Source organism: Malus domestica, chromosome 08 (genome assembly GCF_042453785.1).
Source record: "Malus domestica chromosome 08, GDT2T_hap1".
In the NCBI taxonomy this organism is placed as follows: Eukaryota; Viridiplantae; Streptophyta; class Magnoliopsida; order Rosales; family Rosaceae; genus Malus; species Malus domestica.
In genome coordinates, this window is record NC_091668.1 from 5,564,728 (window position 1) to 5,590,614 (window position 25,887).

The 25,887-nt window shown below is 38.3% G+C and overlaps 4 protein-coding genes across 6 annotated transcripts; all 4 read left to right on the plus strand.

Moving 5' to 3' along the window:
- Positions 1-147: 147 nt before the first annotated feature.
- Positions 148-2,388, plus strand: LOC103440997 (uncharacterized). Its single transcript, XM_008379695.4, has 3 exons — positions 148-749; positions 1,536-1,694; positions 1,867-2,388. The coding sequence occupies exons 1-3, from the start codon at positions 483-485 to the stop codon at positions 2,233-2,235; spliced, it is 795 nt and encodes a 264-aa protein (XP_008377917.3). The 5' UTR covers positions 148-482; the 3' UTR covers positions 2,236-2,388.
- A 3,452-nt stretch (positions 2,389-5,840) lies between these two features.
- Positions 5,841-7,658, plus strand: LOC103421101 (probable protein phosphatase 2C 72). 2 transcript variants are annotated; one of them, XM_008359137.3, is made up of 5 exons: positions 5,841-6,068; positions 6,204-6,548; positions 6,713-6,827; positions 6,968-7,191; positions 7,311-7,658. In XM_008359137.3, exons 1-5 carry the CDS (start codon positions 5,898-5,900, stop codon positions 7,488-7,490), a joined length of 1,035 nt encoding a protein of 344 aa, XP_008357359.3. In that variant the 5' UTR covers positions 5,841-5,897; the 3' UTR covers positions 7,491-7,658. The 2 variants fall into 2 exon arrangements, with proteins under 2 accessions (XP_008357359.3, XP_070683383.1); XM_070827282.1 differs by having other exon boundaries at positions 5,854-6,068; positions 7,292-7,577.
- Positions 7,659-9,701: 2,043 nt separating this feature from the next.
- LOC103441005 (vacuolar-processing enzyme-like) lies at positions 9,702-13,561 on the plus strand. Its single transcript, XM_008379705.4, has 9 exons — positions 9,702-10,162; positions 10,950-11,114; positions 11,204-11,360; positions 11,768-11,856; positions 11,929-12,128; positions 12,262-12,310; positions 12,495-12,704; positions 12,809-13,015; positions 13,119-13,561. Exons 1-9 carry the CDS (start codon positions 9,938-9,940, stop codon positions 13,293-13,295), a joined length of 1,479 nt encoding a protein of 492 aa, XP_008377927.3. The 5' UTR covers positions 9,702-9,937; the 3' UTR covers positions 13,296-13,561.
- A 3,074-nt stretch (positions 13,562-16,635) lies between these two features.
- Positions 16,636-24,580, plus strand: LOC103455839 (uncharacterized). 2 transcript variants are annotated; one of them, XM_070827284.1, is made up of 9 exons: positions 16,728-16,946; positions 17,052-17,097; positions 17,228-17,453; positions 18,393-18,736; positions 20,447-20,491; positions 20,597-20,672; positions 21,638-22,010; positions 23,993-24,070; positions 24,330-24,580. In XM_070827284.1, the coding sequence occupies exons 5-9, from the start codon at positions 20,461-20,463 to the stop codon at positions 24,381-24,383; spliced, it is 612 nt and encodes a 203-aa protein (XP_070683385.1). In that variant the 5' UTR covers positions 16,728-16,946; positions 17,052-17,097; positions 17,228-17,453; positions 18,393-18,736; positions 20,447-20,460; the 3' UTR covers positions 24,384-24,580. The 2 variants fall into 2 exon arrangements, with proteins under 2 accessions (XP_070683384.1, XP_070683385.1); XM_070827283.1 differs by lacking the exons at positions 20,447-20,491; positions 20,597-20,672 and having other exon boundaries at positions 16,636-16,946.
- The last annotated feature ends 1,307 nt before the right edge of the window (positions 24,581-25,887 follow it).

Sequence of the window (25,887 nt, forward strand, 5' to 3'; positions counted from 1 at the left end):
TCTATTCATTCTATTTGACAAGCGAAAATTAAAAACTGAACTTGATATGCCTACTTTGCTAAGACGAAAACCAAATTGTCCTCCCACCCTACTTCCCTTAACTCAACGTGGTCTAACATCTTGCTTTCCTTGCCCATTCTTTTTCGAAATAATTCAATGTAATTTATGGTTTGTCATTGACGACTCCTTCTCAATGTGGCAAGAGATGGGTAAATGAAATGCTACGTCAAAAAGAATAAAAATTAACTTGACGGTTAGACTAACAGATGGATCAATCGCATAAAGATCGTAAATTAAGGGTTGCAAAGTGTTAGTTTTGTAAAGATAGTAACCAAAATTGTAACGGTTCAAAACTAAAAGGTGCAAACTGCAAAGTGTGATTATTCCAATTTTAATGGAATTCCGAAAATGCCCAGTGTTTTCGCAAAGCTTTCTCCTTTGCTTTCGTTTGGAAAGTTCAGGCGCACCGAGGTCTGAGAGAGATGGAGGGAATAGTAGAGGGGGGCGGATCGGGTGCGGGCAGATACACGCTGCGGCCGGAAAGGCTGAGCAACGAGGACATACTGTTCTGCATAGACGTTGACCCAGAGTCGATGGTGGAGATGAAGGCCGCGATGGGCCCGAACGGGCGACCCTTAACCCGATTGGACTCGATCAAGCAAGCCATACTTCTCTTCATCAACGCCAAGCTTACCATCAATCCGGAACACCGATTTGCTTTCGCCACTCTCGGAAAGGCCGCGTCTTGGGTAGGTTTTCTCTGTTTTTTCCGTCCTCTTTTGCTTGGTTTCTGTTTGGTTTCCGAGAAAATGTGCGATCAGGGGAAAAAGGGTTTTCTGGGTTTTGTGTATTTTTGAGTAATTAAGCTTCTGGAAACCATGATTGTTGCGTTGGGTGATTGTTTGGAGTCTTTCTGTGATATATAGCTTTATGGGTAGATTGAATTTATCAATTGTGTTATCGTTTATAGTTTGCTTGGCGGCCGAGAAAATGTGAGAAAATTCCGCGGCTTGTATTTTGGTTGCTGGATGAATGCAGGAAAATTAGTTTTCAATCATAATTTTGAAGCAACCCATCGTACAGAATTTGGTCATTTTGACTGAATGTGGGTGAGAAATCAATTCCTTCACTAACTTTTAACAAGAATCACTCAGATACCTTGTTGTAATCTTGTGTTTTCAATTCATAGGGCTAGGAAATTGGCGTTGAAAAGCCTTATCATCAGTTCTGTTGAATCAGATTTTTGGATACGAGCACATATGTCTCGGAAAAAGAAGTCCATCTGCCTCATGTTTCTTGCACATCATTCCAAATTTAGTGATAAATACTTGGGGATAATTTGTTTTCGATCAAAAAAACGTTTTCAATATTAGGAATTGATGAGAAACTATGTTTGCATATAGCTTTAGACCAAAGTAAACCAAATTTCCTAAATTATCTATGCAATGTAAGCACACACTGGATTTGCCCCTTGTGTCTGTTGGTTTGCTTTAGGTTTCTGTAATTGATTTGGAACCTTTTGTTTCTGCATGAAGCTTCGAAGAGAGTTTAGCAGTGAAGTTGAGTCTGCTCATGCTGCACTTCGGATACTCTCAGCCCTTCCTTCTTCTGGTAATGCAGATCTTACCGGTCTATTTCGAATAGCATCTCATGAAGCAAAGAAATCTCGCGCTCAAAACAGAATTTTGAGGGTGGTAAGTAGCACTTCGCTTCATTTTTACCTGCTTTTTCATGTGTCGTCTATACCTATATGCTAATGCAGTCATGCAAATTTGTTACTTACCAAATGAGACTGATTATCCTATCCCTTACCGGACACTGAAATTTTATTTGTTGATTGCTAAAGCCTGACATGCTTGCCCTTAGGTTCTGATCTACTGTAGATCGTCCGTACGACCGCAAAATAATTGGCCGGTAAACCAGAAACTCTTCACCCTGGATGTTGTTTACCTTCATGACAAGCCTGGACCTGACAACTGCCCCCAGGAGGTCTACGATGCACTTGTGGATTCCCTGGAACATGTTAGCGAATTCGAGGGATACATCTTAGAGAGTGGACAGGGATTAACACGAGTCCTCTTCCGTCACATGTGTGTGCTGCTATCGCACCCTCAGCAGCGATGCCCGCAAGACCACCTGGACATACCCAAGGCTCTCACAAAACGGTTGCCGGCAGCAGACACAGTGAACGGTGAAGATAGTGTAACTGTATCCGGGGGCAAATCCGATCATTAGAAATTAGTTCTACAGAGGTCGTGTTGCTTCCGATCTTTTAAATCCCGTATGTATGTAGTTTTAGTGTAGTTGGTTTGATCTTAATTGCATCTGATGAACAAATTGTGAAATATTTTATCATGGTATTTTGAATGGATTATATTATGAATCTCAGTGTTCATGTTAACCTATAATGTTTTCTGTTAAATATTGATAAGCCTTGTTACGATTCAATTTCTCACATAAATAACCTGATTGGAAGTTATTTTTTGTTATCAAATCAGCAATATTCATTAAAAGACTTCAACAGTGTCATTTAGTACTAACGATCTAGTGGTATTTTTTTTTTTCATTTGTAAGTGGGAGGTATTAGATTTGATTTTTATGACTAGCGAGATAGATATCAAATTATTATGATAAACTCATTGTATGACTTTAGCCGAATCTCCAACTTTATAGTGTAAATATAAAGTTGGAGATTCGGCTACACCATAGCAACCTGACAGCATAGGGTGGTTACTGAAATGAGTCTTAAGTAGGCTATCTGATCGGAGTGCATATGCGTAGGCACTCCATGTCACACCTAACCACTCTCCATTGAGATCCCATAAGTCACCAGTCAGATCCCAACTGCCAAATTCCAACTTCATTTGACGAGCTGTCAACGAACGATCTCCGCCCCGAACTCTGAGTAAACAAATCTTGAAGGCCTAAAACAACGAGGTCGAGTACAAGGAAAGCGGTCATCTTCGGATTCTTAGATTTATTCTGTAGTCAGGCTTTGGATCCATTTAGATCCGACATCCTAGTATACATAAATTCGCAGCTGCTTGTCAACCAGCTATCATGAACCCTCCGGGCGAAGCATGAACGAATGGCTACCTGAACTGGACTCGGCAGTGGAAGAACTCGCTCCAATGCAGCATTCGAGGGAAGGGGGCATTGATTGACCGTGGCACTCTGACCCTTCTGCACTTGTTGCAAACTGCTCTGAGCCATGCTTCTGACTTCAACTGCCCTAACACTTCAGGCAGCTGGCAAAGCACTCAAGAGATGAACTCTAATCGCCTATAAATAGGCCTCTCGACTCCTCAACAATACCGCAAACTCAACTCGACGAGACAAAACTAAAGCGTACAAAAACTACATAAAAAATTAAACATTCCGAAAGTGAGGAAGTTGTAAGCTAATGTTTGCCATACAGAACTAAATTCTTGTAATACAACTCAGCTGCCACTTTGCTACTCTCACCACGGGACACGTGTTCGAACCTCCTTGCTCTGAACAAATAAAATATGGAATTAAAAAGGAAAAAAACAAGAAAAAAAAAGTAAGCCCTCTTCATGGTTTAATAATGCAACTAGATTGAAAAGGAGAAAACCTCGATAGGCTTTGAAACTGAAGCTTCTGGCAAAGAGAAAAGCTTGCTTGCCCCTTGGAGTTGGGTTAAAGGTTTTTCCCTTCGATATTAATCCCAAAAATACAAAATTAAAATAAATTGGTCAAAAGTCAATATATTAGTTAGCTAATTGAATAGCATAATGCAAACCCAAAATTCATTATCCATATAATTATTTTAAGTAGAAGTCAACTTTAGAGGTATGTTCTTATTCACTCATTTTATCTTTGACATCTCTATAATTAGTTTTAATAATTCAATGAATTCTTAAATTATATAGTCAGATTCATATTGTGACAACTCGTCCCTAATTTTACGATTTTATTAATTTTAAAAGAGAAAATTGACGAAAATGCCCTTAGAGGCGAGGACGTTGACTTTCTTTGACCAGCGTATTGTGAGATGTATGAAACATTCTTTTAGCGTTTCATTATAGTGCTTGTCACTACGAACGCATAGGCGCAAGCGGAATCGAATTTGGAGTTACGAAGGAGATTTTACGAAACTATGAAATATTGTGCCGTATTGAATTCTTGAGATATTACAAGCTATGGTAAGTACTTTCTTACTATACGTAGTATGTATATTTTCAAAACTATACTTGTTTTACGACGAGGGGTTATTATGTTTTCGAAAAGATTTTTACAACGCTTTATTTTCAGGCTCACTCACCCTTGTTTTTTGCCCCTCCAGGTTCTAGTAGTAGAGTTTTCGTATCGACGATGATTCTATACAAATCTTGGTATAAGTGTTACCTTCGATGGAATAATTCTCATCCTATTTCACTGTACTTTACTTATGTTCTGATATCACATGTGAAATGAGTTCATTCTCGCTCACTAGCACAGTCTTATATTTAGGCACTTTTAGGTTTAAATTAATACACATTTTCCACATCACTACACTTTATGGCTTCGTCACCTTCCAGGTGTCGGCCAACACAGCTCGATTCGGAGTCCAAGTGGACATTTCAAATCGGGGTGTGTCACATATGATATTCTCTTCGATTCTAAACAAATATGAGTAAGATGTCCGTTCTTAGATTGTAAGGTCAGATTTATATTATACGATTTTAGATTCATATGATATTCTCTTTGACTCAAAACAAGTTTGAATAAAAGTGTCCGTTTTTAGATTGTAAGGTCGGATTCATATGATATTCTTTTCGGTCATGAAAAACTTGAATAGAGAAATTCGTCTTAGTTTAAAAAATCTGCCGGCATGACATGTTTTGAAGTGTGCATGCTTGATTATATTACTTTTAATTATTGAAATGATGGAGTTTTATATCTATTTAATTGATTATTATATTCTTTTTAAAACTTGATCACCGGTTTTGATCTTCTTTTCTATGCACAAATTATTGGTCTATTTTTAATTGCAATTGCCAATCTCCCTTCTCTGTAAAGTGCTTATCAACGTATCAAGTTGTTCATGTCAACTCATTCCTTTCACTAGTGATTGTGGGGTTAACAAGGTTAACACCTAAACAAATTTGCAGGTTGTGCCTTGCGGGTCACTTATTCTTGTTCAACCATTTGACTCTTCACAATTAAATTATTATCGTATGTATTTGTAACTCATAATTTGACATATATGTATAAATAATTTACTATGCGAATAAACGAAGAAGTTTATGTTCACATGTCAAATTGTTTGTTAGAGAATGTAGAAATCGAATACAAAACCTCAAACATAGAAATAAAAATACTCTTAACCACTCGAGTCATAAGCTTGTCTAATCAGTTATCTTAGACCAAACTCAAAGTTAAAGCCATTATGAGTGGCAGTCCAAGTTGGTTAGCATTTTACAATGTTTGCATGTGAAAGTAATTGACTAACATATACTAAATTACTAACCCTAATTTGTTTATAGCAAGTTTAAAGTCTTTTCAACTTAAGTTGGGACATAGATCCTCTCCGGATTTTATCGTCCAAATTCTAAAGATATGGCAATTCGGACCATTAAATTGAATCCAACGGTCTCATTAACTCATTTTATTGGTCTACCCTGCACAAATTAAGGGCTCCAATCTCCCATTTTTTCATCCTTAGACTAAAAATAGTAAGATCCGAAGAGAATACAAGTTCCCTTTCTTGTATATGAATATTGGGTTAGCACATAAAATAAACAGGTACACGCAAACCACTAAAATATACTCAATTAATTAATTTTAACTAATTAATTAGATTCAATAGATAATCATTCTGCTAAAATGTTGTTCCCTTTATATTCATAGGAAGATTTGATAAGTGGAAAATTGACCCCCATTTTCCATTTCTAATGGGACTCTGCATATCTTGTGCTTCTTCATCTCACAAAATTCAGGACGGCAATCGAACTTCAATGCCATACGAAGAGAACAATGATTCTAGTGGGATTCCTATGCTTGGTTCCCTTCATTCCATGGAAGGAAGCAAAGGAGTAAACCAAGATAGTGCCATGCTTTGCCAGGTTTGTAATGCCGAACCAGTATAAATCATCGTGTTTTTTTGTTGATTCCAAAACCGAGCCAGTATAAATCCTCGTATTGTTATGTGTACTTTTCTTTTGCATGTTTACTGATCTCATATTTGACGCTTTCGATAGGGCTATGGGAAGGAAGGTGAAGCTCTGTGTGGAGTTTTCGACGGGCATGGGAAATTCGGGCACCGGGTGAGTCAGTTGGTGAGAAGCAACCTTCCATCTCTTTTGCTGAACAAAATGAAAGCTCTTGATCATCAACGAGTCACTGCAGAAGCCGAGGTTGATGGTTCCCAAAACCCCGTCAGTTGCAAGGACAACGAACCAGAAGATTCAGAAACAAGCAAGAAGTTTCAGAAATGGAAAGAAGCATTTGTTAGCTCCTTCAGAGTTATGGACAAGGAGATTAAGCTTCAACAGAATTTGGACAACTCTTGCAGTGGAACCACTGCTGTTGTAGTTGTAAAACAGGTACGAAAAAACTACAGGAAATACGCACAAACAGAATCGGTTACAAACTTTTTAATAAAAAACATAACTCAGAAGACACTTTTTAATTCCTTATTTACGGCTTATTATCTGTTTAGCGTCCATCAGTTCTATTTTTGTGCGGATTTTAATATAAGAATCAACAGGGTGAGGATCTTTTTATAGCAAATCTGGGAGATTCAAGGGCAGTTCTAGGAACAATTACTGAGGACGGAATTAAGGCCATTCAATTGACCACTGATCTCAAGCCCGGTGTACCTAGTAAGTTCTTTCATCCTTGCTAAGCTAAGCTACTTTCTTAAGTGCTTTTCTTATAAGTGTTTTTTTCCTTTTTTTCTCTATGTTTTATCTGACTGATGAATGTTTTTTTTCTTTTTTTTCCTTTTTTTTTTTTAATGCAGGTGAAGCAGAACGAATAAGGGCGTGTGGCGGTCGAGTGCTTGCACTAAAGCAAGAACCTAACATCCAGAGAGTGTGGCTGCCTCACGTTGACCTCCCGGGACTAGCCATGTCCCGAGCTTTCGGAGACTTTATACTCAAAGACCACGGCATCATTGCCACCCCAGATGTCTCCCACCACCGTCTCACTTCCAACGATCAGTTCGTTGTCCTTGCAACCGACGGGGTAAGGCCTGTCGAAAACATAACGTTTACTTGATAAGAGTTTTGGTGTTATGCAAGTAGGGCACCTTTACGTTCTCTGTGAACCGGGTTTTTTATCGCAGTTCTGTGCTTTGGTTTTAGGTTTGGGACGTGCTCAGCAACAGTGAAGTTGCGTCCATTGTGTGGGAGGCGGAGAGCGCACACGCAGCAGCGAGGGCGGTGACTGAGGCAGCTTCGGCGATGTGGAGGAAGAAGTTCCCTAACGCTAAGAGGGATGACTGCACTGTTGTTTGTTTGTTTTTGCAAGAAAATATTACCTGATCTTGTTGTGAATGTAAAGATACGAGTTTTTGAAGCAATCCCTTGTGATCTTGCGTACATTTTAATACGACACTAGCAAGTGGTGTATCTCTGGTTCAAACTCTCCCCTATTTAGTCATATGCTTCGATGTATCTTTCAGATGCACTAATAAATGATGTTGAAATGAATATGGAAGAAGACTCATTGAAATATTATTTTTAATCACAATATCGTAAGTTCGTAACGCCGAAATGGTTCAGTAAAACTCTTTCACGAGGGGAAGAACAATTCTATTGCCTCCAGGCCAACATAAACAAAGAGAATTCTCTGCATATGAAGCTCTTTTACTTTTCCCGTAGATTGGGCTCTTTTATCTTTCCCTTAGATTGGGCCTTTCCTGCTACAAAAGCCCAATGTGTGACATTCGTAGAGCATGATTATTACTAGTATTATTTTTACATATTTTTTTCTTCTCATTTTTCATACAAACGATAGTCTACAACAACAACAACAAAAAACATTTTCCCAATGATTTTTAACTGCACGATATACAATGAACAACTGTGATTGATTGATTTCCTGGACTGGATTCCCACAAAGAGGATCCGGAGAAGATCCTTTTCCTTTCATTGAATCCGTCCACACAGGATTATAACGAGGGGCCCATCTCCCATTGGCAGTCCGAGTTAAGAAGTCCAGAACAAATTGGAGTTGATGTGAATGGTGGAGCATGAAATATTGAATTAGAGAAAGGGCCAGCCAAGTGAGGCCCTGGGTGGGCCCCCTTTCATCCTATACTTGTTCTCCTTGAGCACGCAATTACGGAAAATGATCTTTGTCGGATCATTTTTCATAATCTCATAATTGTGTATATTCATTGTACATCATGTAACTATAAATCATTTAAAATTTAAAATTTAAAATTAAATATAAATTGTATTTAACGAAAAGTGACTGCACGATGTACGATGAACGGACACAATTATAGAATCCTTTGGATCCCCAGAAAAAGGATCCGGCGAGGATCATTTTCCCGCAATTATGTATAATCTTGTCTTCTACTTCATAAAATCTAGTACATAATTAAGTGATATTTTTGTATCATATCTCGAAATAAGTTTCATTTTTAAAAAGAAACAAAACAAAAAATTTGAGTTATATTTTTATGGATCGAAAGTGATGTAATGTTGTTTATCAAGGTTTAGTCGTTTGACATAAACGATATGTATGAGCAGAGAGGTAAATAGAATACAAAATTTCGAATACAGTGAAAGTAGAATTGTAACATCTCACATCGACCAAGAGAGAGGGGGTGATGTGCCTTATATGTACATGCCCACTTCTATATAACACGAGGCTTTTTGAGAATTCACTGATTTCGGATTCCATCATAACTCTGAAGTTAAGCGAGTTCGGGGCAAGAGCAATCCTTGGATGGATGACCCACAAGGAAGTTCTCGTTTGAGTTCCCAAAAACAAAACCGTGAGGGCGTGGCCAAAACTCAAAACGGACAATATCGTGCTACGGCAGCTAAATTTCAATAGGTAGGACACGGTTGCCCATTTTAGCATGAACAACAATACTAAACCATATCATGATTATTGAGCACTCATAATTGAAATGGTTAAAAACTTGAAGTTTTAAATTCGACCATCCATCCTCTAGCACCCGTATAAAAGAACATTATAAATACCGGCCGAAAAACAATTGGAAATTACATGCTACGTAAACAAAATTGCAGCTTGAAATCACATCAATTTATGTTAAACTAATTCATAAATAATTTCGCAATTCAAGTCAAGACTTTATTACATTAGCTAAAATCTTGTGCTCCTCATTTGCACTTAAGTTTAAATCCGAACCTAAAAATTATAGATTACTTTGATGCACCATCATTTGTGTAAAATAAATATAGAAATATAGAAATAATTTAGGAATTTACAGTCGAATTATACGGGAATTCAGATTCTCTTTGTGAGATTTCAGATATTTGTAAATTGTGTCCGTTTATTGTCATCTTGCAATGATAAATTTTTTAAAAATATTTTTATTTAAAATTAACCACAAACAGTACTTAAAAAAAAAAAACTAATCGCACAATATACAATTAACAAATACCATTTACAATTTCCAGAATCATCCGGAGAGAATCCTGTAGGATTATACGGCGCCAATGCTTGCAATTCCCGCAATATAATAACATGTTGGCGGTGGCGGGGGCGGGGGCGGGGGCGGGGGCGGTGGCGGGGCGGGGGGAAAAGATAAAAGCACGTATCCCCAGACGTTGCGCTGACGTGTACGTCCCAGATTGCACGAACTCCACAATCAAAGCGTTCTGATGGGGCCCGCAACTTGATCCTGAAAGTCTTATTGACACGGATAGGCCCACGTGATCACCAATAAATACCTACCCTTCAAACTTTCTCTCTACCAATCAGACGCCCCCAATTTTCACCGGAAACAGCCATGACTCGGTTGGCCAGCGCCCTCGTCCTCCTGTTCCTCGCCTCCGTCTCGGCTTCTGCAGCCGGTAGCCGGGACCTTAACGGAAACGTTTTGCGATTACCTTCGGAAGCTTCCAGATTCTTTGGGAGAGGCGATAACGCTCCCGATCAGGACGACGGCACCGTCGGGACCAGATGGGCTGTTCTGATCGCCGGCTCCAATGGATACTGGAATTACAGACATCAGGTTATAATCCCCATCCATATCAATCATATCATATTTCTTAATTTAGTTTTGAGTGAAATTTGAGGTAATTTTGGATTGTTTAATATCTGAATTTCTGTATTGGCAAGTTTATGATTGTATAATCTCGTTTAATTTGAGCTCGTGATTGTATAATATCGTTTAATTTGAGTTCATGATTGTATAATCTCGTTTAATTTGACTTTAAATGATCCAATTTCTGTTTATTTCGCCTTTTTGCTTTTGAATTTGTCAAATTTAATTTAGGAAAACTGAGTTTGTTATGGAAGTGGAACTAATACGAATTAAGCTCAAGCTTGATTCTTTCTTATTTTCCTTGAACACGTCGTGATTTGACATTGACCTTGGTTTATAGATAGCACAGAGCTTGAATTTACATGTGGAATTTGTTCTAGAACTAATATGAATCTCATCACCGTCCGAAAGAATCGAACTTTGACATAATCTTTAATTTGTAGGTAGCAAAGTATTAAATTTACATGTGGTAAAAATTTTCTCTCAGTTTGCGATTCGAATTTTTGTGTCAAAGGAAAAATTGATACTTTAGTGTCTATCGGCATGTCATGAATGTCGATAACTATGTTCTGGTGTTTGTATATCTTCTTGGCGCAAAACCAAGCGCAGTGGTGGGATATAGGATTCATACAGCCAACCCCACTTAGTGGGATAAGGCTTTGTTGTTGTCGTTGTTTGTATATATTCGAATGGAAGAAACCCATATTTCTTAATTGATATTCAGACTGACCTTTTTGTCTATTTATGTTCTTAGGCTGATATTTGTCATGCCTATCAACTACTGAAGAAAGGAGGGTTGAAAGATGAAAACATCGTTGTATTCATGTACGATGATATTGCTTACAATGAGGAGAACCCTAGGCAAGGAGTCATCATTAACAGCCCGCATGGGAGCGACGTTTACAAAGGAGTTCCAAAGGTCTGATACCTTCCCCCTTAGGTGTTCACTTAATTTTGAGTTGTTAGTTGTAAAAATTCCCCTCATGTCGGTCGATTTTCTTGTGGCAGGATTACACTGGGCAAGATGTTACTGTGAACAACTTTTTTGCTGCTATCCTTGGGAACAAATCTGCTCTTACAGGGGGTAGTGGGAAGGTTGTGGATAGTGGTCCAAATGATCATATTTTCATATACTATTCCGATCATGGTGGTCCTGGAGTTCTTGGTTAGTAGCTCTTGAGAAGCAACTTCTATAAATTTATTTGGCCTGCTTTAGGTGTTGTTTGTAAGGGCGATATTGGTGGATGGCTTATGCTAGTTTGGTAGAGCAATTACCCCAAACACTTTCATATGTATTGTGGATAGCATAGCGCTCCCACAAATACCACAACTTTTTGTGTAGCCTTCTACCCGTAAATTTAAAAATTGAAACTGATAGGTGAAGCATGGTAGGGGACTGCAGTGATTAGATTTAAAAATGGACATTGAAATATATGTTCAAGATTTAATAGTTTATCAATGTTGTTATGACTGTTATTTGTTGTGTTTGATTAGGAGATATCAAGTCTATGCATGAAAATACTGATATTCTTTTACCCGATCGCATATCTTATCTACTTACTCTTTCCCTAGGGATGCCGGCGACCAGTCCTTATATTTATGCCAACGATCTGATAGAAGTCCTGAAGAAGAAGCATGCTGCAGGAACCTATAAAAGCATGGTAAGTTATTAGTTCAACTGTAAATAGATGATGCATGTACCAATAGAGTTGGCCTAATTCTTGAAACTACAGGTATTTTATCTCGAAGCTTGTGAATCTGGAAGCATCTTCGAGGGCCTTCTTCCTGAAGGTTTGAATATCTTTGCAACCACTGCATCAAATGCAGAAGAGAGCAGTTGGGGGACGTACTGCCCTGGAGAGTATCCCAGTCCTCCTCCAGAATATGAAACCTGCTTGGGTGACTTGTATAGTGTTGCGTGGATGGAAGACAGGTATGAGAGCTAGAAATTTCGAAACTGTATCAGTTCCTTCCATTTGTTTTTTCTTTTTGAAACACACAAAGAAGCCATTCAAATTTCAGTTCTACTTATCACGTTGTGATTTGACATCTTAATTTGTGAACAGTGACATACACAACTTGAAGTCAGAAACCTTGCACCAGCAGTATGAACTGGTAAGAATTTGTCAGTCACTTGATAATTCAAGCAGACTGGCTGTTTATTGTTGTACACTTTCGATAAAAAAATAACCTGTACTCAGAGGATTTTTGAGTGTCTAGCCAATAAGTATCTGATAGCCTTCAACGTGTTTTTGCTAGTTGCTAATGGCAATTCTTTGGTTTCATTGTGATGGCCCAGGTTAAAACAAGGACAGCAAATGACAATTCTGGCTTTGGTTCTCATGTCATGCAATACGGCGATGTAGGGCTCAGCAAGAACAACCTCTTTGTGTACATGGGGACAAATCCTGCAAACGAGAACTTTACTTTTCTGGGCCAGAACTCCTTGAGGCCATCTTCAAAAGCTGTCAACCAGCGCGATGCTGATCTTGTTCATTTCTGGCATAAGGTTTAGTCTCTTTCACCCATGAATACTTCTCTTGCCCTCTACTGGTCATGTTTAGGAAGATCTAATCCCCTTGGTTTCGTTTTCCTCTGCCTTTTTGGATGCAGTATAGCAAGGCTCCCGAAGGATCACCAAGGAAAGTTCAAGCTCAAAAGGAATTTGTTGAAGCAATGTCTCATAGAATGCACATAGATGAAACCATGAAGCTCATTGGGAAACTCCTGTTTGGAATTGAAAAAGGTCCAGAAGTTCTCAATGCTGTTCGACCAGCTGGCCAGCCGCTCGTTGATGACTGGGACTGCCTTAAGACAATGGTAACACTTCTGCTACTCGATATTTTTCAATGCTTTTAAAACCTGTCCAATTCTATAAGATTACACCAATTATTTGCCTTCATGATGGGACTTTGTCGTGCAGGTGAGGAGTTTTGAGACACATTGTGGATCCCTATCTCAATATGGAATGAAACACATGCGTTCCCTTGCAAACATCTGCAATGCTGGCATGACAAAGGAGCAGATGGCGGAGGCTTCAGCACAAGCCTGCGTCAGCGCCCCTTCTGGTCGCTGGAGCCACATGGGATTCAGTGCGTGATGCTTTCAAGTAGAATGTGGAATTTGAATAACCAATCTGTGGTCACAATCTATATGCAAAAAAGACATCTAAGGTTGCATTTCGATGATTGTTGTTTCGATTGCTTGGGTGTAACTTTGTAAATACCAACTCAAGGCTCATGCTCCTCGCCTGTACTGGATTGCTTTGTCATGGACGTACTTATAACTTGTAAGTAATATTTAGCACGTTTATGTATGAATCTATACCTGGTTGGTTATAAAAAGGTTTGCAATTTATCAGAGTAACTTACCCGATACAATCTTCCGTTCCCATCTCCTGTACTTAACATGACAAGTTCACCGGTTTTGTTTTGGCGTATCGTTTGATTTGGAGCTAAAAGTAAGTCACCAGCTTTATTTTGATTTGATTCGGACCTAAAGTTACGTCATTGTCTCATGAAATACCAGGGCTACATAAATGCACCCGAACCCCAAATTTCCTTCCTCAACTTGCTCCAACCTGTAGCTGCCGAAACGCTGTGGGTCCTACAAAGCACCATATACAAATTTGTCGAGAATATTTTTCTTCATCATTCTTTTGTAGTATATTGGATCGTGTTTTCGGCACATTAGAAAATTTCTCCAAGTGAGATTGATACTCATCATTATATTTATCATTATTAGATGAATTTAAATTTCGATATATGCATAGTCGATAGATACAAATCTTAAATTTTAAATTCATCAAATGTAATAAATAGGATGATGAATATTACCACCACTTGAAGGTGGTGAGCAATTGTGCTGGTTTGACCGTTTAAGAGCTTGATGAAAAAATGTTCTTATTTCTTCGTATGTGCAGATTAAGGGCCACATAAGTTGATGAGAAGGGGCTGGGGAAAACTTGAACCCAATTCCTACATAGATAAATATAATACTATGTATGGATGAGAGAAATAAACTTGAAATTTGGATAAAAGTCAGAATTTATAAATTCACATGTATCAAATCCCTTGTTTGGATTCATAAACATAGGAATTTAGAATTTCCGCGTGGAAAAATAACTTGGAATTTAGGACCTCCAATTCCCAAATTTAAATTCCATGTACATAAGTGTAATTTCCCAATTTCTATGATTAAGAGTTTAAAAATAACAAATTTCGTATTCAATTTCATTGTTCTTTTAAGTTAACCAAACAATAACATTCACAACTTCTAAAATATAAAATCTCGTCATTTTAATTTCGTCACTTTAAAATTTCCTAGTAATCTTAAAAAAAAATTATCTAAATATTGTGTAAAAGTAATTTTAATTCTTGGAAAGTTACACAAGATCATTTACTATTTATTGAATCTCAATCTCTCCCAACCATACGACCAAAAGAAACCGTGAAAACTTGAAATGAAAATATAATGAATTTATAATTAATAAGATAAGTGGGAATCTAACTCGTACAATGTAAGCAAAAGATAAGCTCCTAATAATGCATATCTTTTGTCGTAAGCCTGTGACAATGTTCACACCAAAAAACAATGTATTAGCTAAAGTTGATGTTACCTGGGACGAAGTTAGAGATTTGTATAAATTGTAACATCTTTAACCAATAAAGTCACAATTAAGAAACTAAAATTTTTACTGAACAAACACTTGTATATTAATCCATAAGTTTTTCATACAAAACACTTGGAATCATTGTTGGAGAAATCAATCATATTGATACCAAGAGAAATGCTAGAGATACTCTCACAAAGTGGGATTCTCTATCGACTCTTTGTCACCTCATGTTTTTGGCACAATGTTTTATAATGTTGATACGGGAATTGGGCCAAAAACATGAGGTGACGAAGAGTTCCTGGAGAGACCCACTTTTAAAATAGTTTCCTTAGCATTTCCCTTATACTACTGATTAACATATAAAGTTTAATTGTATTTTAATTAAGGTTGGTCATTAGGATGCAAAACTGTACAATCTTTGTGAGAAAAAAAAAATTGAAGAACTGAGTGGGGGCATCTGCCCCCTCTAAGCCTATGGTGGCTCCGTCCATGGATGTTAGCTTAGTTGCATGCATCTCGTTGATGCACAAAATCAGTGAAGACTTTGAAACAACTTAAAGTGTCAAGTTTGTGACATTCGCTCGATTGCGCCGGTCACCTAGTGATGATGATGTGCAAAGAGATAGAGATAAAGAAGCAAACACAAGTTGTACGTGGTTTATCCTAAGTATAACTGAGGATTCTTCTCGGATAAGCTGGTTCATGGGAACCGTATCTTCTGTTCAGGTTGCAGATCCCATCTGTTGGCCCGAGTCTCCATGGCGTCTTCTACAGGTAGGTTACATACATACTACATAGTTTTTATCATATTGAGTTTAATCTTCCAAAACTATGTAATTGATCTTCACTACTACTTCCCAAATTATTGCTAAATTGTAAGTGGATAATGTGGAGATTTTCTACATAACCTAACATGTGGTCGAGTTCCCTTAGTGGCTGAGTTACTGTGGTGGCCGAACCCCCTTCATTTTAACAATTTTCTATGTATTTTGGATTATTTATGGTGTTTTGTTAAGGGTTTATACAAATACATAAGTTTAAGCATAATTATCATTAGTGGGTTATAATGACTAGTTTAAGTACAATAATGACATTAGAGATTTATTGTAGGAGAATGATCTTATTTTATAGTTCAAGAAAGTCTCCAGCTTTCGTTCGCAATTGATGTAGCACTCTATACACTCTATTTTACTATTGACATGTGTTATACTTGACCTTCTAGGTGAAGGGAAACGAAATTAATCGGAAACCAGATCTACCGAAAAACCTATGATGAAACGAAATGAACTTACGTAAAAATAATCACTCAATTTAAACACCGTTTTGCGCATTTGGTCAATGGTGTTAGAACCGACGCTCAAGATCTTTTTTCTAATTTATTATTTTTTATGGACGCTCAAGATTCAAAAATTGCATTTGGTCAAAAGCCGCACCCACAACATTTAAGCCCGGCTTGTATACGGGTCTAATGTCGATCAGGGCAACCGGACATTCCGGTAAACTTTCTGATAATGTTAAACCCACGACCCCGGTTAAAATTTAACCATAGTTATCTCACTCTGACTACATCTATATGACCCAAACGAAAATGCCATCGAACCCGGTTCACCAGAGAAAAATAAAAATAATAAAAGGCACAGAAAAAAAAATGATTTCCTTGGAAATTGTAAATAATTGGAACTTAACGGCGCAGAAGATTCTGTTAGTTTCTACTAACGACGTGTAAGAAATGAAGGCGCATAAGAACGACGTAACGACGTAACGGGGTTTAAAAGAGACGGAGCTGACGGTTTAAGAGAGCGAGACGCGGGAGCCGTTGGATTTCGAAGGGGTGTAGAACGCTCGGCGTTGGACGGTCGATGTGTGACGGAGGGAGTGACGGGCCTGCTATAAAAACTGGTTTGAAAGGCGAGAGTTCATTTCGTTTCATCAGAAAAACCAGAAGAAAGAAAGAAGAGGAAGAAGAAGAAGAAGAACGAAGCTCTCTCTCTCTCTCTCTTTCTCTCTAGAGTTTTGGGATTCGATTTTCATCTGCTTTTTGAATTGGGTATTGGATTCGAATTCGTAGACCTGGACTGTGTGAATGTTGAGGATCTAATCGAAGCTTTTTCCTCTGAGTCTGTGGAGCTTGGAGAGGTTTGAATTTTGAGAACAGAACTCCATTTTTGCTGGTTTAATGGAATTTAATTTCCGAAAATTAACTTGGGTTTTTGTTTTTCTGGTGTAATTTCTGTGGTGCAGATACATTCAAAAAGTCTGAAGTGGAAATCGATTCCGATTTCCTTCGGTAATTAAAAAACCCGTTCTCATTTCACTGGGATTTGCAGAGAAACGGCGAAGAAATTCGTTGTTTTGTTTTGTTTTGTTTCCCAGTTCTAATTTATCGTTTGGTTTTGATTTCGGTTTCGGTTTCGCAGGCGCATTTCGGAGAGATTTGACCCATTTTCTCAAGAAATCTCAACTCGTTGATTCATGAGTGTCAGGGAGACAAGCTCTGAGTTCCGATCATTTCGTCGACTTTTGGCTCTAGATTTGCGATTTGCGTAGTCTCAAAGGCCGAGCAGAACAAGATTTTCTCAGAAGAAGCAAACTTTCTTCTGCAAATTCAGGATTGTAGGTGGTTGCGGAATCTGAGCATTACAGGTGAGGATTCATTCTTCCGGTTCACAGATCAGAGATGAACCAAAGTCTCCGTCTTTGGATTTTACTGGCGGATTTGAATTCCACCTGTTTTTTGGGTTCATCGAATCTTCTCATCTTTCTACTCCATTTGGTTTCTTCAAACCGGCTCTCAGATTTTCTTCTTTTTCTCGTCATCTCGATCGAGTCGAAGCAATCTGTATGTTTCTAGCTCTGGTTTTGGATTTTACAACAGAATTTAAGCTTTCCCATTGAAAATTTCAACACTTCCTTCTATCTCTCTCTCATAAAATCTCAATCTCTCTGCATCTTTAATTCAATCCATCTCCAGGTTCGAATCCTCTTTCAATTTCGCCTTCTGGGTTCTGTCGATTTTCCAGTTTTCTGCAACTAATTCACCTTTAGTTTGGTGAAGATATAATTTTCTTCTTCTCATTTTTGTTTGTTTATTTATTTTTTATTTTTTTCTGGATAATTTCCATCGATTGTCGTTAATTTTTTTTTTCAGCATTGAAAGAAACGGCCCTCTCTGTCAAAATCCACCAATCTTTAGAGTTTTTTTGTTACCAGTTCGAACTCCGATGCTCATGTTCTTCTCCTCCATCAGTTTTTCAGCAATTCAAACAACAGAAAAAGTAGGAAACTTTCTGTTTGTTTCCCTGGAAACTGAGAGCAAGAAAAAAAGGAACAAGGCAGGGGATGAAATTTTATGCTTTGTCCTTTCCCTGTATTTTCTGGATCTTCATCTTCTCCGTCTATTTGGATAAACTCGTTTTTTTGTTTGAATTTTTATTTCTTGGCTCCTGCAGTCGCAGACAGCCACCCACAACCAAATTCCATATTCTCATTTTTGCCTCTTTTCTCCTCTTTTATTCTAATTTAACCCCGGGTTAAAATGTAAAAGTACCAGTTTGACCAACCAACCGCTGTAATTAAATGCAGATGGAAAGGGACTGTGCCAGCAGTAGAGATAGAACCGGTGGGGACGCATCCGCCTCCGTCTCCGCTTCGGTTGAAATCCGACACCAAACGACGTCGGATTTCGTCTTGCAGTGGGGGAACCGCAAGCGCCTCCGGTGTATGAAGATCCAGGTGAAGGAGAAGGACGACTCCAGCGGCCCCCCGGTTACCCGAACCACGGTCCGCGTCAGTCGCCGGGTTGTTCGACCCGATAAGGACCCGGCGAATCAGCTTTCCACCACCGTTAATCAGACGAGTAACGGCTATTTGAATATCCGTCAACGGCCGTTATCTCCCCAGCAACCGCCACCTCAGCGTATTCTCAGGTAACTACTCTCACTCCCTCACCATTTACTACTCCACGACGTCGTTTAGTTCTCTTGCTCTTTGTTAATGTGTAGTTTGTATGTCCGGAACACGGTCCGGTATATAAAATATAATACTATAATTAGTTGGAAATTTAAAAAAAAAATTTCAACTCATTGTCTTTTTGGTGTACCGAACCGTATTTTTGTCACGTTGAAATTTTTTTTGTGATAGTGCTGGATTGGGGATCTTCTTCAGATTCTCTTTGTGAGGCTCTTAAAAATTCTTTAATCGTGTCCGTATATCGTATATCATGTGATCAGTTTTGTCAAGTACATTTTGTGTTCAATTTTAAATAAAAATTTCTAAATGAATTCTGATCGTACGATATACGATGAAATAATACGATTAAAGGATTCCTTAAATCCTCACAAAGAGGATCCAGAGAGGATCCTCATTCATTGTGCTGTGGTTTAGCGCTTTAAATTGGATTTGGATCCCATCCGATCCAAATTGTGAGGATCATAGAGATTCTTACATCTTAGCTATTTATCGTTTATCGTGCGATCAGAAATCATTTGATTTTTTTATTTAAAAACTAAATATAAATAGTACCTGATAAAAACTGATCGTACAATTTACAATGAACAATTAGGATATAAGAATCTTTAAGATCCCCACAAAGTAAATCGGAAGAGAATCTTCTTTCCTTTAAATTAGTGGCGCGGGGGCCATATGCTAGTTTACAATTGTAGATTTTCCTTTTATACAAATGATACGATATCCTATATTAACTAGGGATGTGATATTTACACACCCCATTTTACTTCTCACACACCTTTTTAATTTTCGGCCGTCAGATCGGATGAATTGAAGAAGTTCAATGGACATAAATTATCAAAGGGTGTGTGAGAAGTAAAATTGGGTGTGTGGATAGCACACCCCTATTAACTATGAGAGTGGGAGGTTTGAATACCGGACTCCGGTTGTGAGGTAGAAAACTCTTAACCAATTGAGTTACAAGGCAATAGCAATTGTGGAGTTTTGTTTGGTCAAGTTTTCGTGGTTTATGTGTTTGGTCCATTAGCGCAATCAAATCATCAGATCTTAGATCCACAATTTATTGATCGCAGTTTTGTGATTTAGGTTTGTTAAGCTAAGTGTTTTGTTGATCTGATTGTCAAAGTACAGTCAAGTTTGTCGACGAAAGTGTGAGAATACAGACGAGCGATGGTAAGGTCGAATTATTGACATGATCAATAGTAAGTCCACTTGCATACAATTTAAAAGTTGTTCGTTTAATTTCTTCGTGCAACTATGTCAGTTTAGTTGGGCAAGAACTTGGTACGGCAATGTGATCAGTTGGATGATTAGACACTCTAAACAAATAAACGAATCTCACTATTTTAGGTATCATTCGGCCAATTTAAATACAATTCTCAATGCACACGAACTCGGGTGATCGACTGATCTATCCAAGTTTTCTCCTTTATATGAGTGGCTAGGATTGATATACAATTGGATAAGGCTAGAGAGTAAGCACTATTTGATCTTTTTGCCATACACCGCTGGTTTTATATTCCGAAGGTCTCATTCACTTAATTATATACTTTGCAGCTTAATTAATCTGTAGTTTAATCAAGCTTTTGAGAGGATTAGGACTTTAATTACAGAATTTGGGTTGGATTTGCTGTGAGGTTTTTATGTTAACCCACTCTCCAATTGGTCAGGTGGGGGTGCAGCGATGTGTAAGTTCCAGAAGGAGAGAGCTCATGGTAAGTACATGAGGCCGCCTCCTTTCCTCGTCTTTGTAGGAAACCTAGTAGCTCAATCACTATAAATAGGCTGCTCATCTAGTCACAACTCACTTTGTGCAACAGAAAACACACCAAAAACTAATCTTAGAGAGAGATCTCGAACCGCACAAGGAGCGTTTACACTCTCGCGTCTTGCAAGGTAAGAGTTCGACTCCTGCTTTTCTCACGACTTAGATCTTAGATTGTGGACCCAAGTCCGTCGAGTGATTTGGTGTATTAAGATCTAGTTACATGATTTGAGTTTTAGCTATAGGGACGATGTACGCGTGGATGATTCTGAGCCATTAATGCAGGGCACGATGACCCACAACATCAATGGCATAAGATCATCCACGCGTGCTCCGTCCCAATGCTTTCCTTCACCCTAGTGTCATGGATTTTCATAGGAATTGTTGAAGCTGATTTGAATTGATCATAAATCTGGTATGATATTTGTTCTTTCCTACTGCGATCACACCTGATCGGAGCTCCCACTCCGTCGTTTGGCATGAAAGCATCCGATCCACAACGAGCGGCCCCCTGATTCCACGGCCTTAGGAAACATGGAATGGGCAAGCCCTTTCCACGTGTCCATCCCATAACCGAATCCCCACATCACAACCCCTCGTCGGCCGTCCGATCCCTGATTGGATCAGGCAACAGGTCTACCCCTTTCCATGTCCGACACGTGTCCTTAACCTTCCAAAAAGTCCCCTTTGATCCAACGGCCCAAAACCTGCCGTAGAGCCAGCTGTGCACGTTACACAGTACATCACATCCCTTTTCCTTTTCTGAGAATTTCCACTCTCTCTCTGTCTCTCTCTAAAATATCTGTCTTTTTATTTATTAAAAAGAATAAAAAAATAAATAAACAACTCCCCACCATAAAAGCAACGAAGCCAAAGACCACGCTGCGTTTTGTACGCAAAAACCCCCCAGAGTTTCTCTCTGTAGCCTACTCTGGCACCCACCGAACTAGATCGATCGAGGTCAATCTCGTAATTTCACGCCCTCACGATCAAACTTTTGTTCTCTCGTTTTTTTAATATAATTTTTTTTTTCTTTCTACAAAACTGTCATTTATTTGATTGATGATTTGATTTGATTATATATCTGGTTCTGCAGAAACTCAGAGACTACGAGCGCTGCTGCCATGAGAGGTCAGAGCAACGGCGGAGGAGGAGGGCTGAGGGGAATTGCCTCGCCCGACAGGGGTGCGCACGATAAGAAAAACCACCACCGCCACCACCATAATGATGAGATTAATCATCACAATAACAAGTCCGCGGCGTCTTCGGACACGGCGCACGATAGCAAGAAGGGCGGGTCTTCGTCGGGGAGCGGAGAGGCGGCGGCGGGGCCAGAGATGGTGTGGCCGCCGAAGTTCGTGATTGCTTTGACCAATAAGGAGAAAGAAGAGGACTTTATGGCAATCAAAGGGTCGAAATTGCCTCAGAGACCGAAGAAGCGAGCCAAGTTCGTTCAACGCACCCTCAATGTAAGCTCTCTCTCTCTCAAACACTTTCTAATTTAATCTTTACTTAAAATAATTAGTTCCTTAATTAATGGTTAAGAATTTAAATACCATTGCAAAAACCCCCTTTAATTACTAGTTGCTTGATTTAGAAGAAAAGTAATTTGTTTAGGTAACCGTGCGTGATTAACTTGGAATACCGTTAGCATAGCGGATGGTTATGTTTTTTGAGTGCATTTTTCTCACCACCATTTAGTGTGGTGTATGCTCACCATCCTATTTATCACCGTTAGATTAGTTTGAATTTTGAGATTTGTACTTATCCATTACACGAATCTCGAAATTCAAACTCATCTAACGATGATAAATATGATGGTGAACATACACTACAATAAATGGTGGTGAACAAAAATGTTCCTATATTTTTTTGGCTAGAAATTTACATTGCTTCTTGAGGTTGGATTCTTATTTGTATATACATGCAATGTTGTGACAAAATGTGGACTAGCTCTACGTTACTTGGAAGGAAAATAAAATATTGACTACTATAAAAATATAAATCAATGAAAGTAAAAGATAAAAGCATGGAATATATTGGCATCGGTACACTGTCATTGTCGGGTTTTGTTCCAAAAGATAAGAAACGTGTTTAAGTTTTGTTTTCATAGCCATATTGCATTGACGCGAGAGACGTTACCTTAGCAGAGTATCCGTGACGCGAGAGACGTTACCTTAACAGAGTATCCGTGCTATATAAATTGCGCTGGTAAAACCGTTGGATTGGAATAGAATAATAATGTAGCATTTCCGGTGTTGGATTTTCTTTTGTTTTTTGTTTTTGTTTTAGTTTTAGCTAAAAGCCAAAGGAGTGTGCTAAAGTGACAGCATGAACCAGACGTACACGTGTCGCCCAATACATCAATTTATACCTAATCATGCCTAAAAGTTTGCTAGCTGTCCAAATGGAAGGGTGAGGAATTATTGGTTTTTGGGCTTAAGAATTATTTTTGCAGTAATAAATAATAATAAAAAATTGTTAGAATAATATTAATTAGATGGAATTGAAGGACTTTGATTGTCTGCCCTGCCATTTTGGCATCCTTCTGTTTTGTGTGGTCACGGTTAAGTCACGTCAACATTTTATATTGTTTTTTTATAAAAATAATAAAACAAAAAGAAATAGTAATATAAAATGTTGATATGGTTTAACCGTGATCACACAAACAGGAGGGCACGAAAAGGGCAGACAATTCAAGTCTGGAACTAAATCCTATTCGAATTGTGGAGATCTTAAGGATTCTCGTATTTCAATCATTTATCGTGTATTGTGCGATCAGAAAATATTTAATTTTTTTATTTAAAATAAAACGTAAACAGTATTTGACGAAAACTGGACACACGATATATAATGAATGGTTAAGACGTAGTGATTTCTAAAATTTCCACAAAGTGGATCAGGGGAGAATTTTCTTCTTAATTGGACGTGCCAATAGATGGTGGTTGGGTGTGGTGATTGGATGGTGCGTGGCTTCCCACGTGTACGCACGTGATTTAGTTGGTAGTCGACTTTTAAAAGCTAGTGGGCCTTAATTTTTAGAAGATAGAGAGGGGCATATTGGTCCAAAAGAATCTGCTCCTGTTACTTTTAGTAAATATAGTTCGTGTGGAGGGCATATAGGTACTTTTGCAGTTTCATAATTTGTTGGGTGGCGACGTGTACCTGACTGTCGTCCGGCTTGGACCGCACTGCCAACTGCAGAGAGAACACAAAAGCACAAACGTACTGTTAATCCGTTTTTTCGATTCCAAACAGATAAAAGTGCTTCTCAGAAAAGCCTATGCTACTTGTGCCCGTTGCTTAAAGCAAAAGCTTAACCCTTTTGCCTTTGTTTTTTGCTTTGACCTGACCTCTGCTTTTAAACGTTATAAACATGAAGTCCATGAAATGTGATTAGCTGGAAGATTAATCTAATTCCTCATTATTTTTGTGTATTTATGTTCAATAGCTTGTAAGCCCGGGAGCTTGGCTCTGTGATTTGACGCTGGAACGGTACGAGGTCCGGGAGAAGAAGATTTCGAAAAAGGTATTCAATTATCTTAAATTTCAAGCAATTTTCTTCAATTTCGCGGTGGTTAGTCCACTCTCACAAACAGTAGGTCCGTGTACATTGGAAATTATACCTACTTGGGGCCGGAGGGTATACAATGTGGCTTGTTCGTTTGTGAGAGTGCATGTCTAAACGCTAATCTAGTTGGTCGAGCTGCCCTACTCAAATTTCTTTAGTTTCGAGGATTGATATTCGTTATTTGGGTGGTAATCTTTGCTTTTTTTTTATGATGCAGAGACCAAGAGGGTTAAAGGCAATGGGCAATGTGGTGGAGTCGGACTCTGAATAAAACGAGCTTTAGTAAAAAAAAAAGGGCTTCTAGCCATCTACTAATGTAGAGTTATAGGGTTTGTGTTAGTTTTTTTTTTCTTTCTTTTCTTCTTTTTTTGCCTTCTTTTTGAAGGTATGAGAAAATGTTAGAACTATGTAAATCTTCCACCTTTCAACCATCGTAAATAATGAACGGATTTGATTTCCGTTTGTGTATACTGTGTTTTTCCATTTTTCGACTCCGGTCTGAAACTCCCGAACACCCGTTGCGTAAAGCTTCTATGGGGGATTTTACACAATTTCTGTGTTCACGTGTCATGCAAGTTAGAAAAGAAAAGGGAGTGACAAAGCGTGGATGGTTTGGTTTTGCGTAGCATGCGTAGGAGTGACCTAGCTCTCACAATGAGGTGTTCATACATTAGAGAATGTGAGTCACCGATGTGTTTAGAGAGAAGCTTAACTTGAGATGCCGCCACAATAGTATTGCAGCAAGCAGGGGTGAAGCGAGAAAGTTAGTTCATTGGGACTCTAAGCACATGTAGTGCCAATATTTTTTTTTTCAATCTTTTTAATTAGACGTTTTGTCGAGCACTTAACCGACTCATACCAATGTGTGCTTAGCACACATTCCACCCTTTAGTGCCATTTTAATTGTGTGTTTTGGTCCATTGTTATAGTTGATAAAAGAAATAGTTAATCACATATGTATAGGGTCGGGAGCTTCAATTTATAAAACCATTGGAAGGATGGAACGTTAATAGGCCATTTATTATTTTAAGCACAAATGACTAACTTTATACTTTTCTAAATAACAGTGTCGCTCCACTAAAAACATATAGGTTTTCACATGTTCTTCTTCTTCATGAGTTGTCACAACCAACTCGGATATCCACCTCCCGGTGGTCTTTGATGAAGATTGAGTGACGAAAAGATATTGATGTTGTTTAGCTTTTGTTGAACTTATTTGTTTGACGGAAAAATTTTTGAAGAAGAGAATAATTGAGGGTGGGGCCTCATCAGTTTCTTCACTGCATGAAAGCCCTCATGTGTTTGGCCGTTGAATTGATGACCTTTCTTTTTTTAACAAACGATATGATATTTACAAAACCACTTTTACAACAATTAAGTATGAAACTCACTACAAATTTATCATTATCTTATTCGTGTGAGTTGAATGTAATACTTGTAAAGTTGTGAATGCCAATGAATGATGTATTGGATTACTTATGTTGTAAGCCACTTGTTTATCGAGTTGTTAACGACATAAGTAATCTGATAGTCCTAGTGAAATAAGGATTATGGAGTCTTAACCTTTGCAATTGATCTCATAGAAATCTAATAGGTTTCACTACAAAGATATAGAACCATGGTAGGACTCAATCACTTAAGTGATAGGGTTTGATTTTCACAATCAATAATAGGCCAGCTATGATTAAACTCTAATGATATAAATCCTATGGTTAAGTCCCTACTTTCATACGCTTAATCTCTCAGATACGTTGAACCCTATTCATATAATAGAG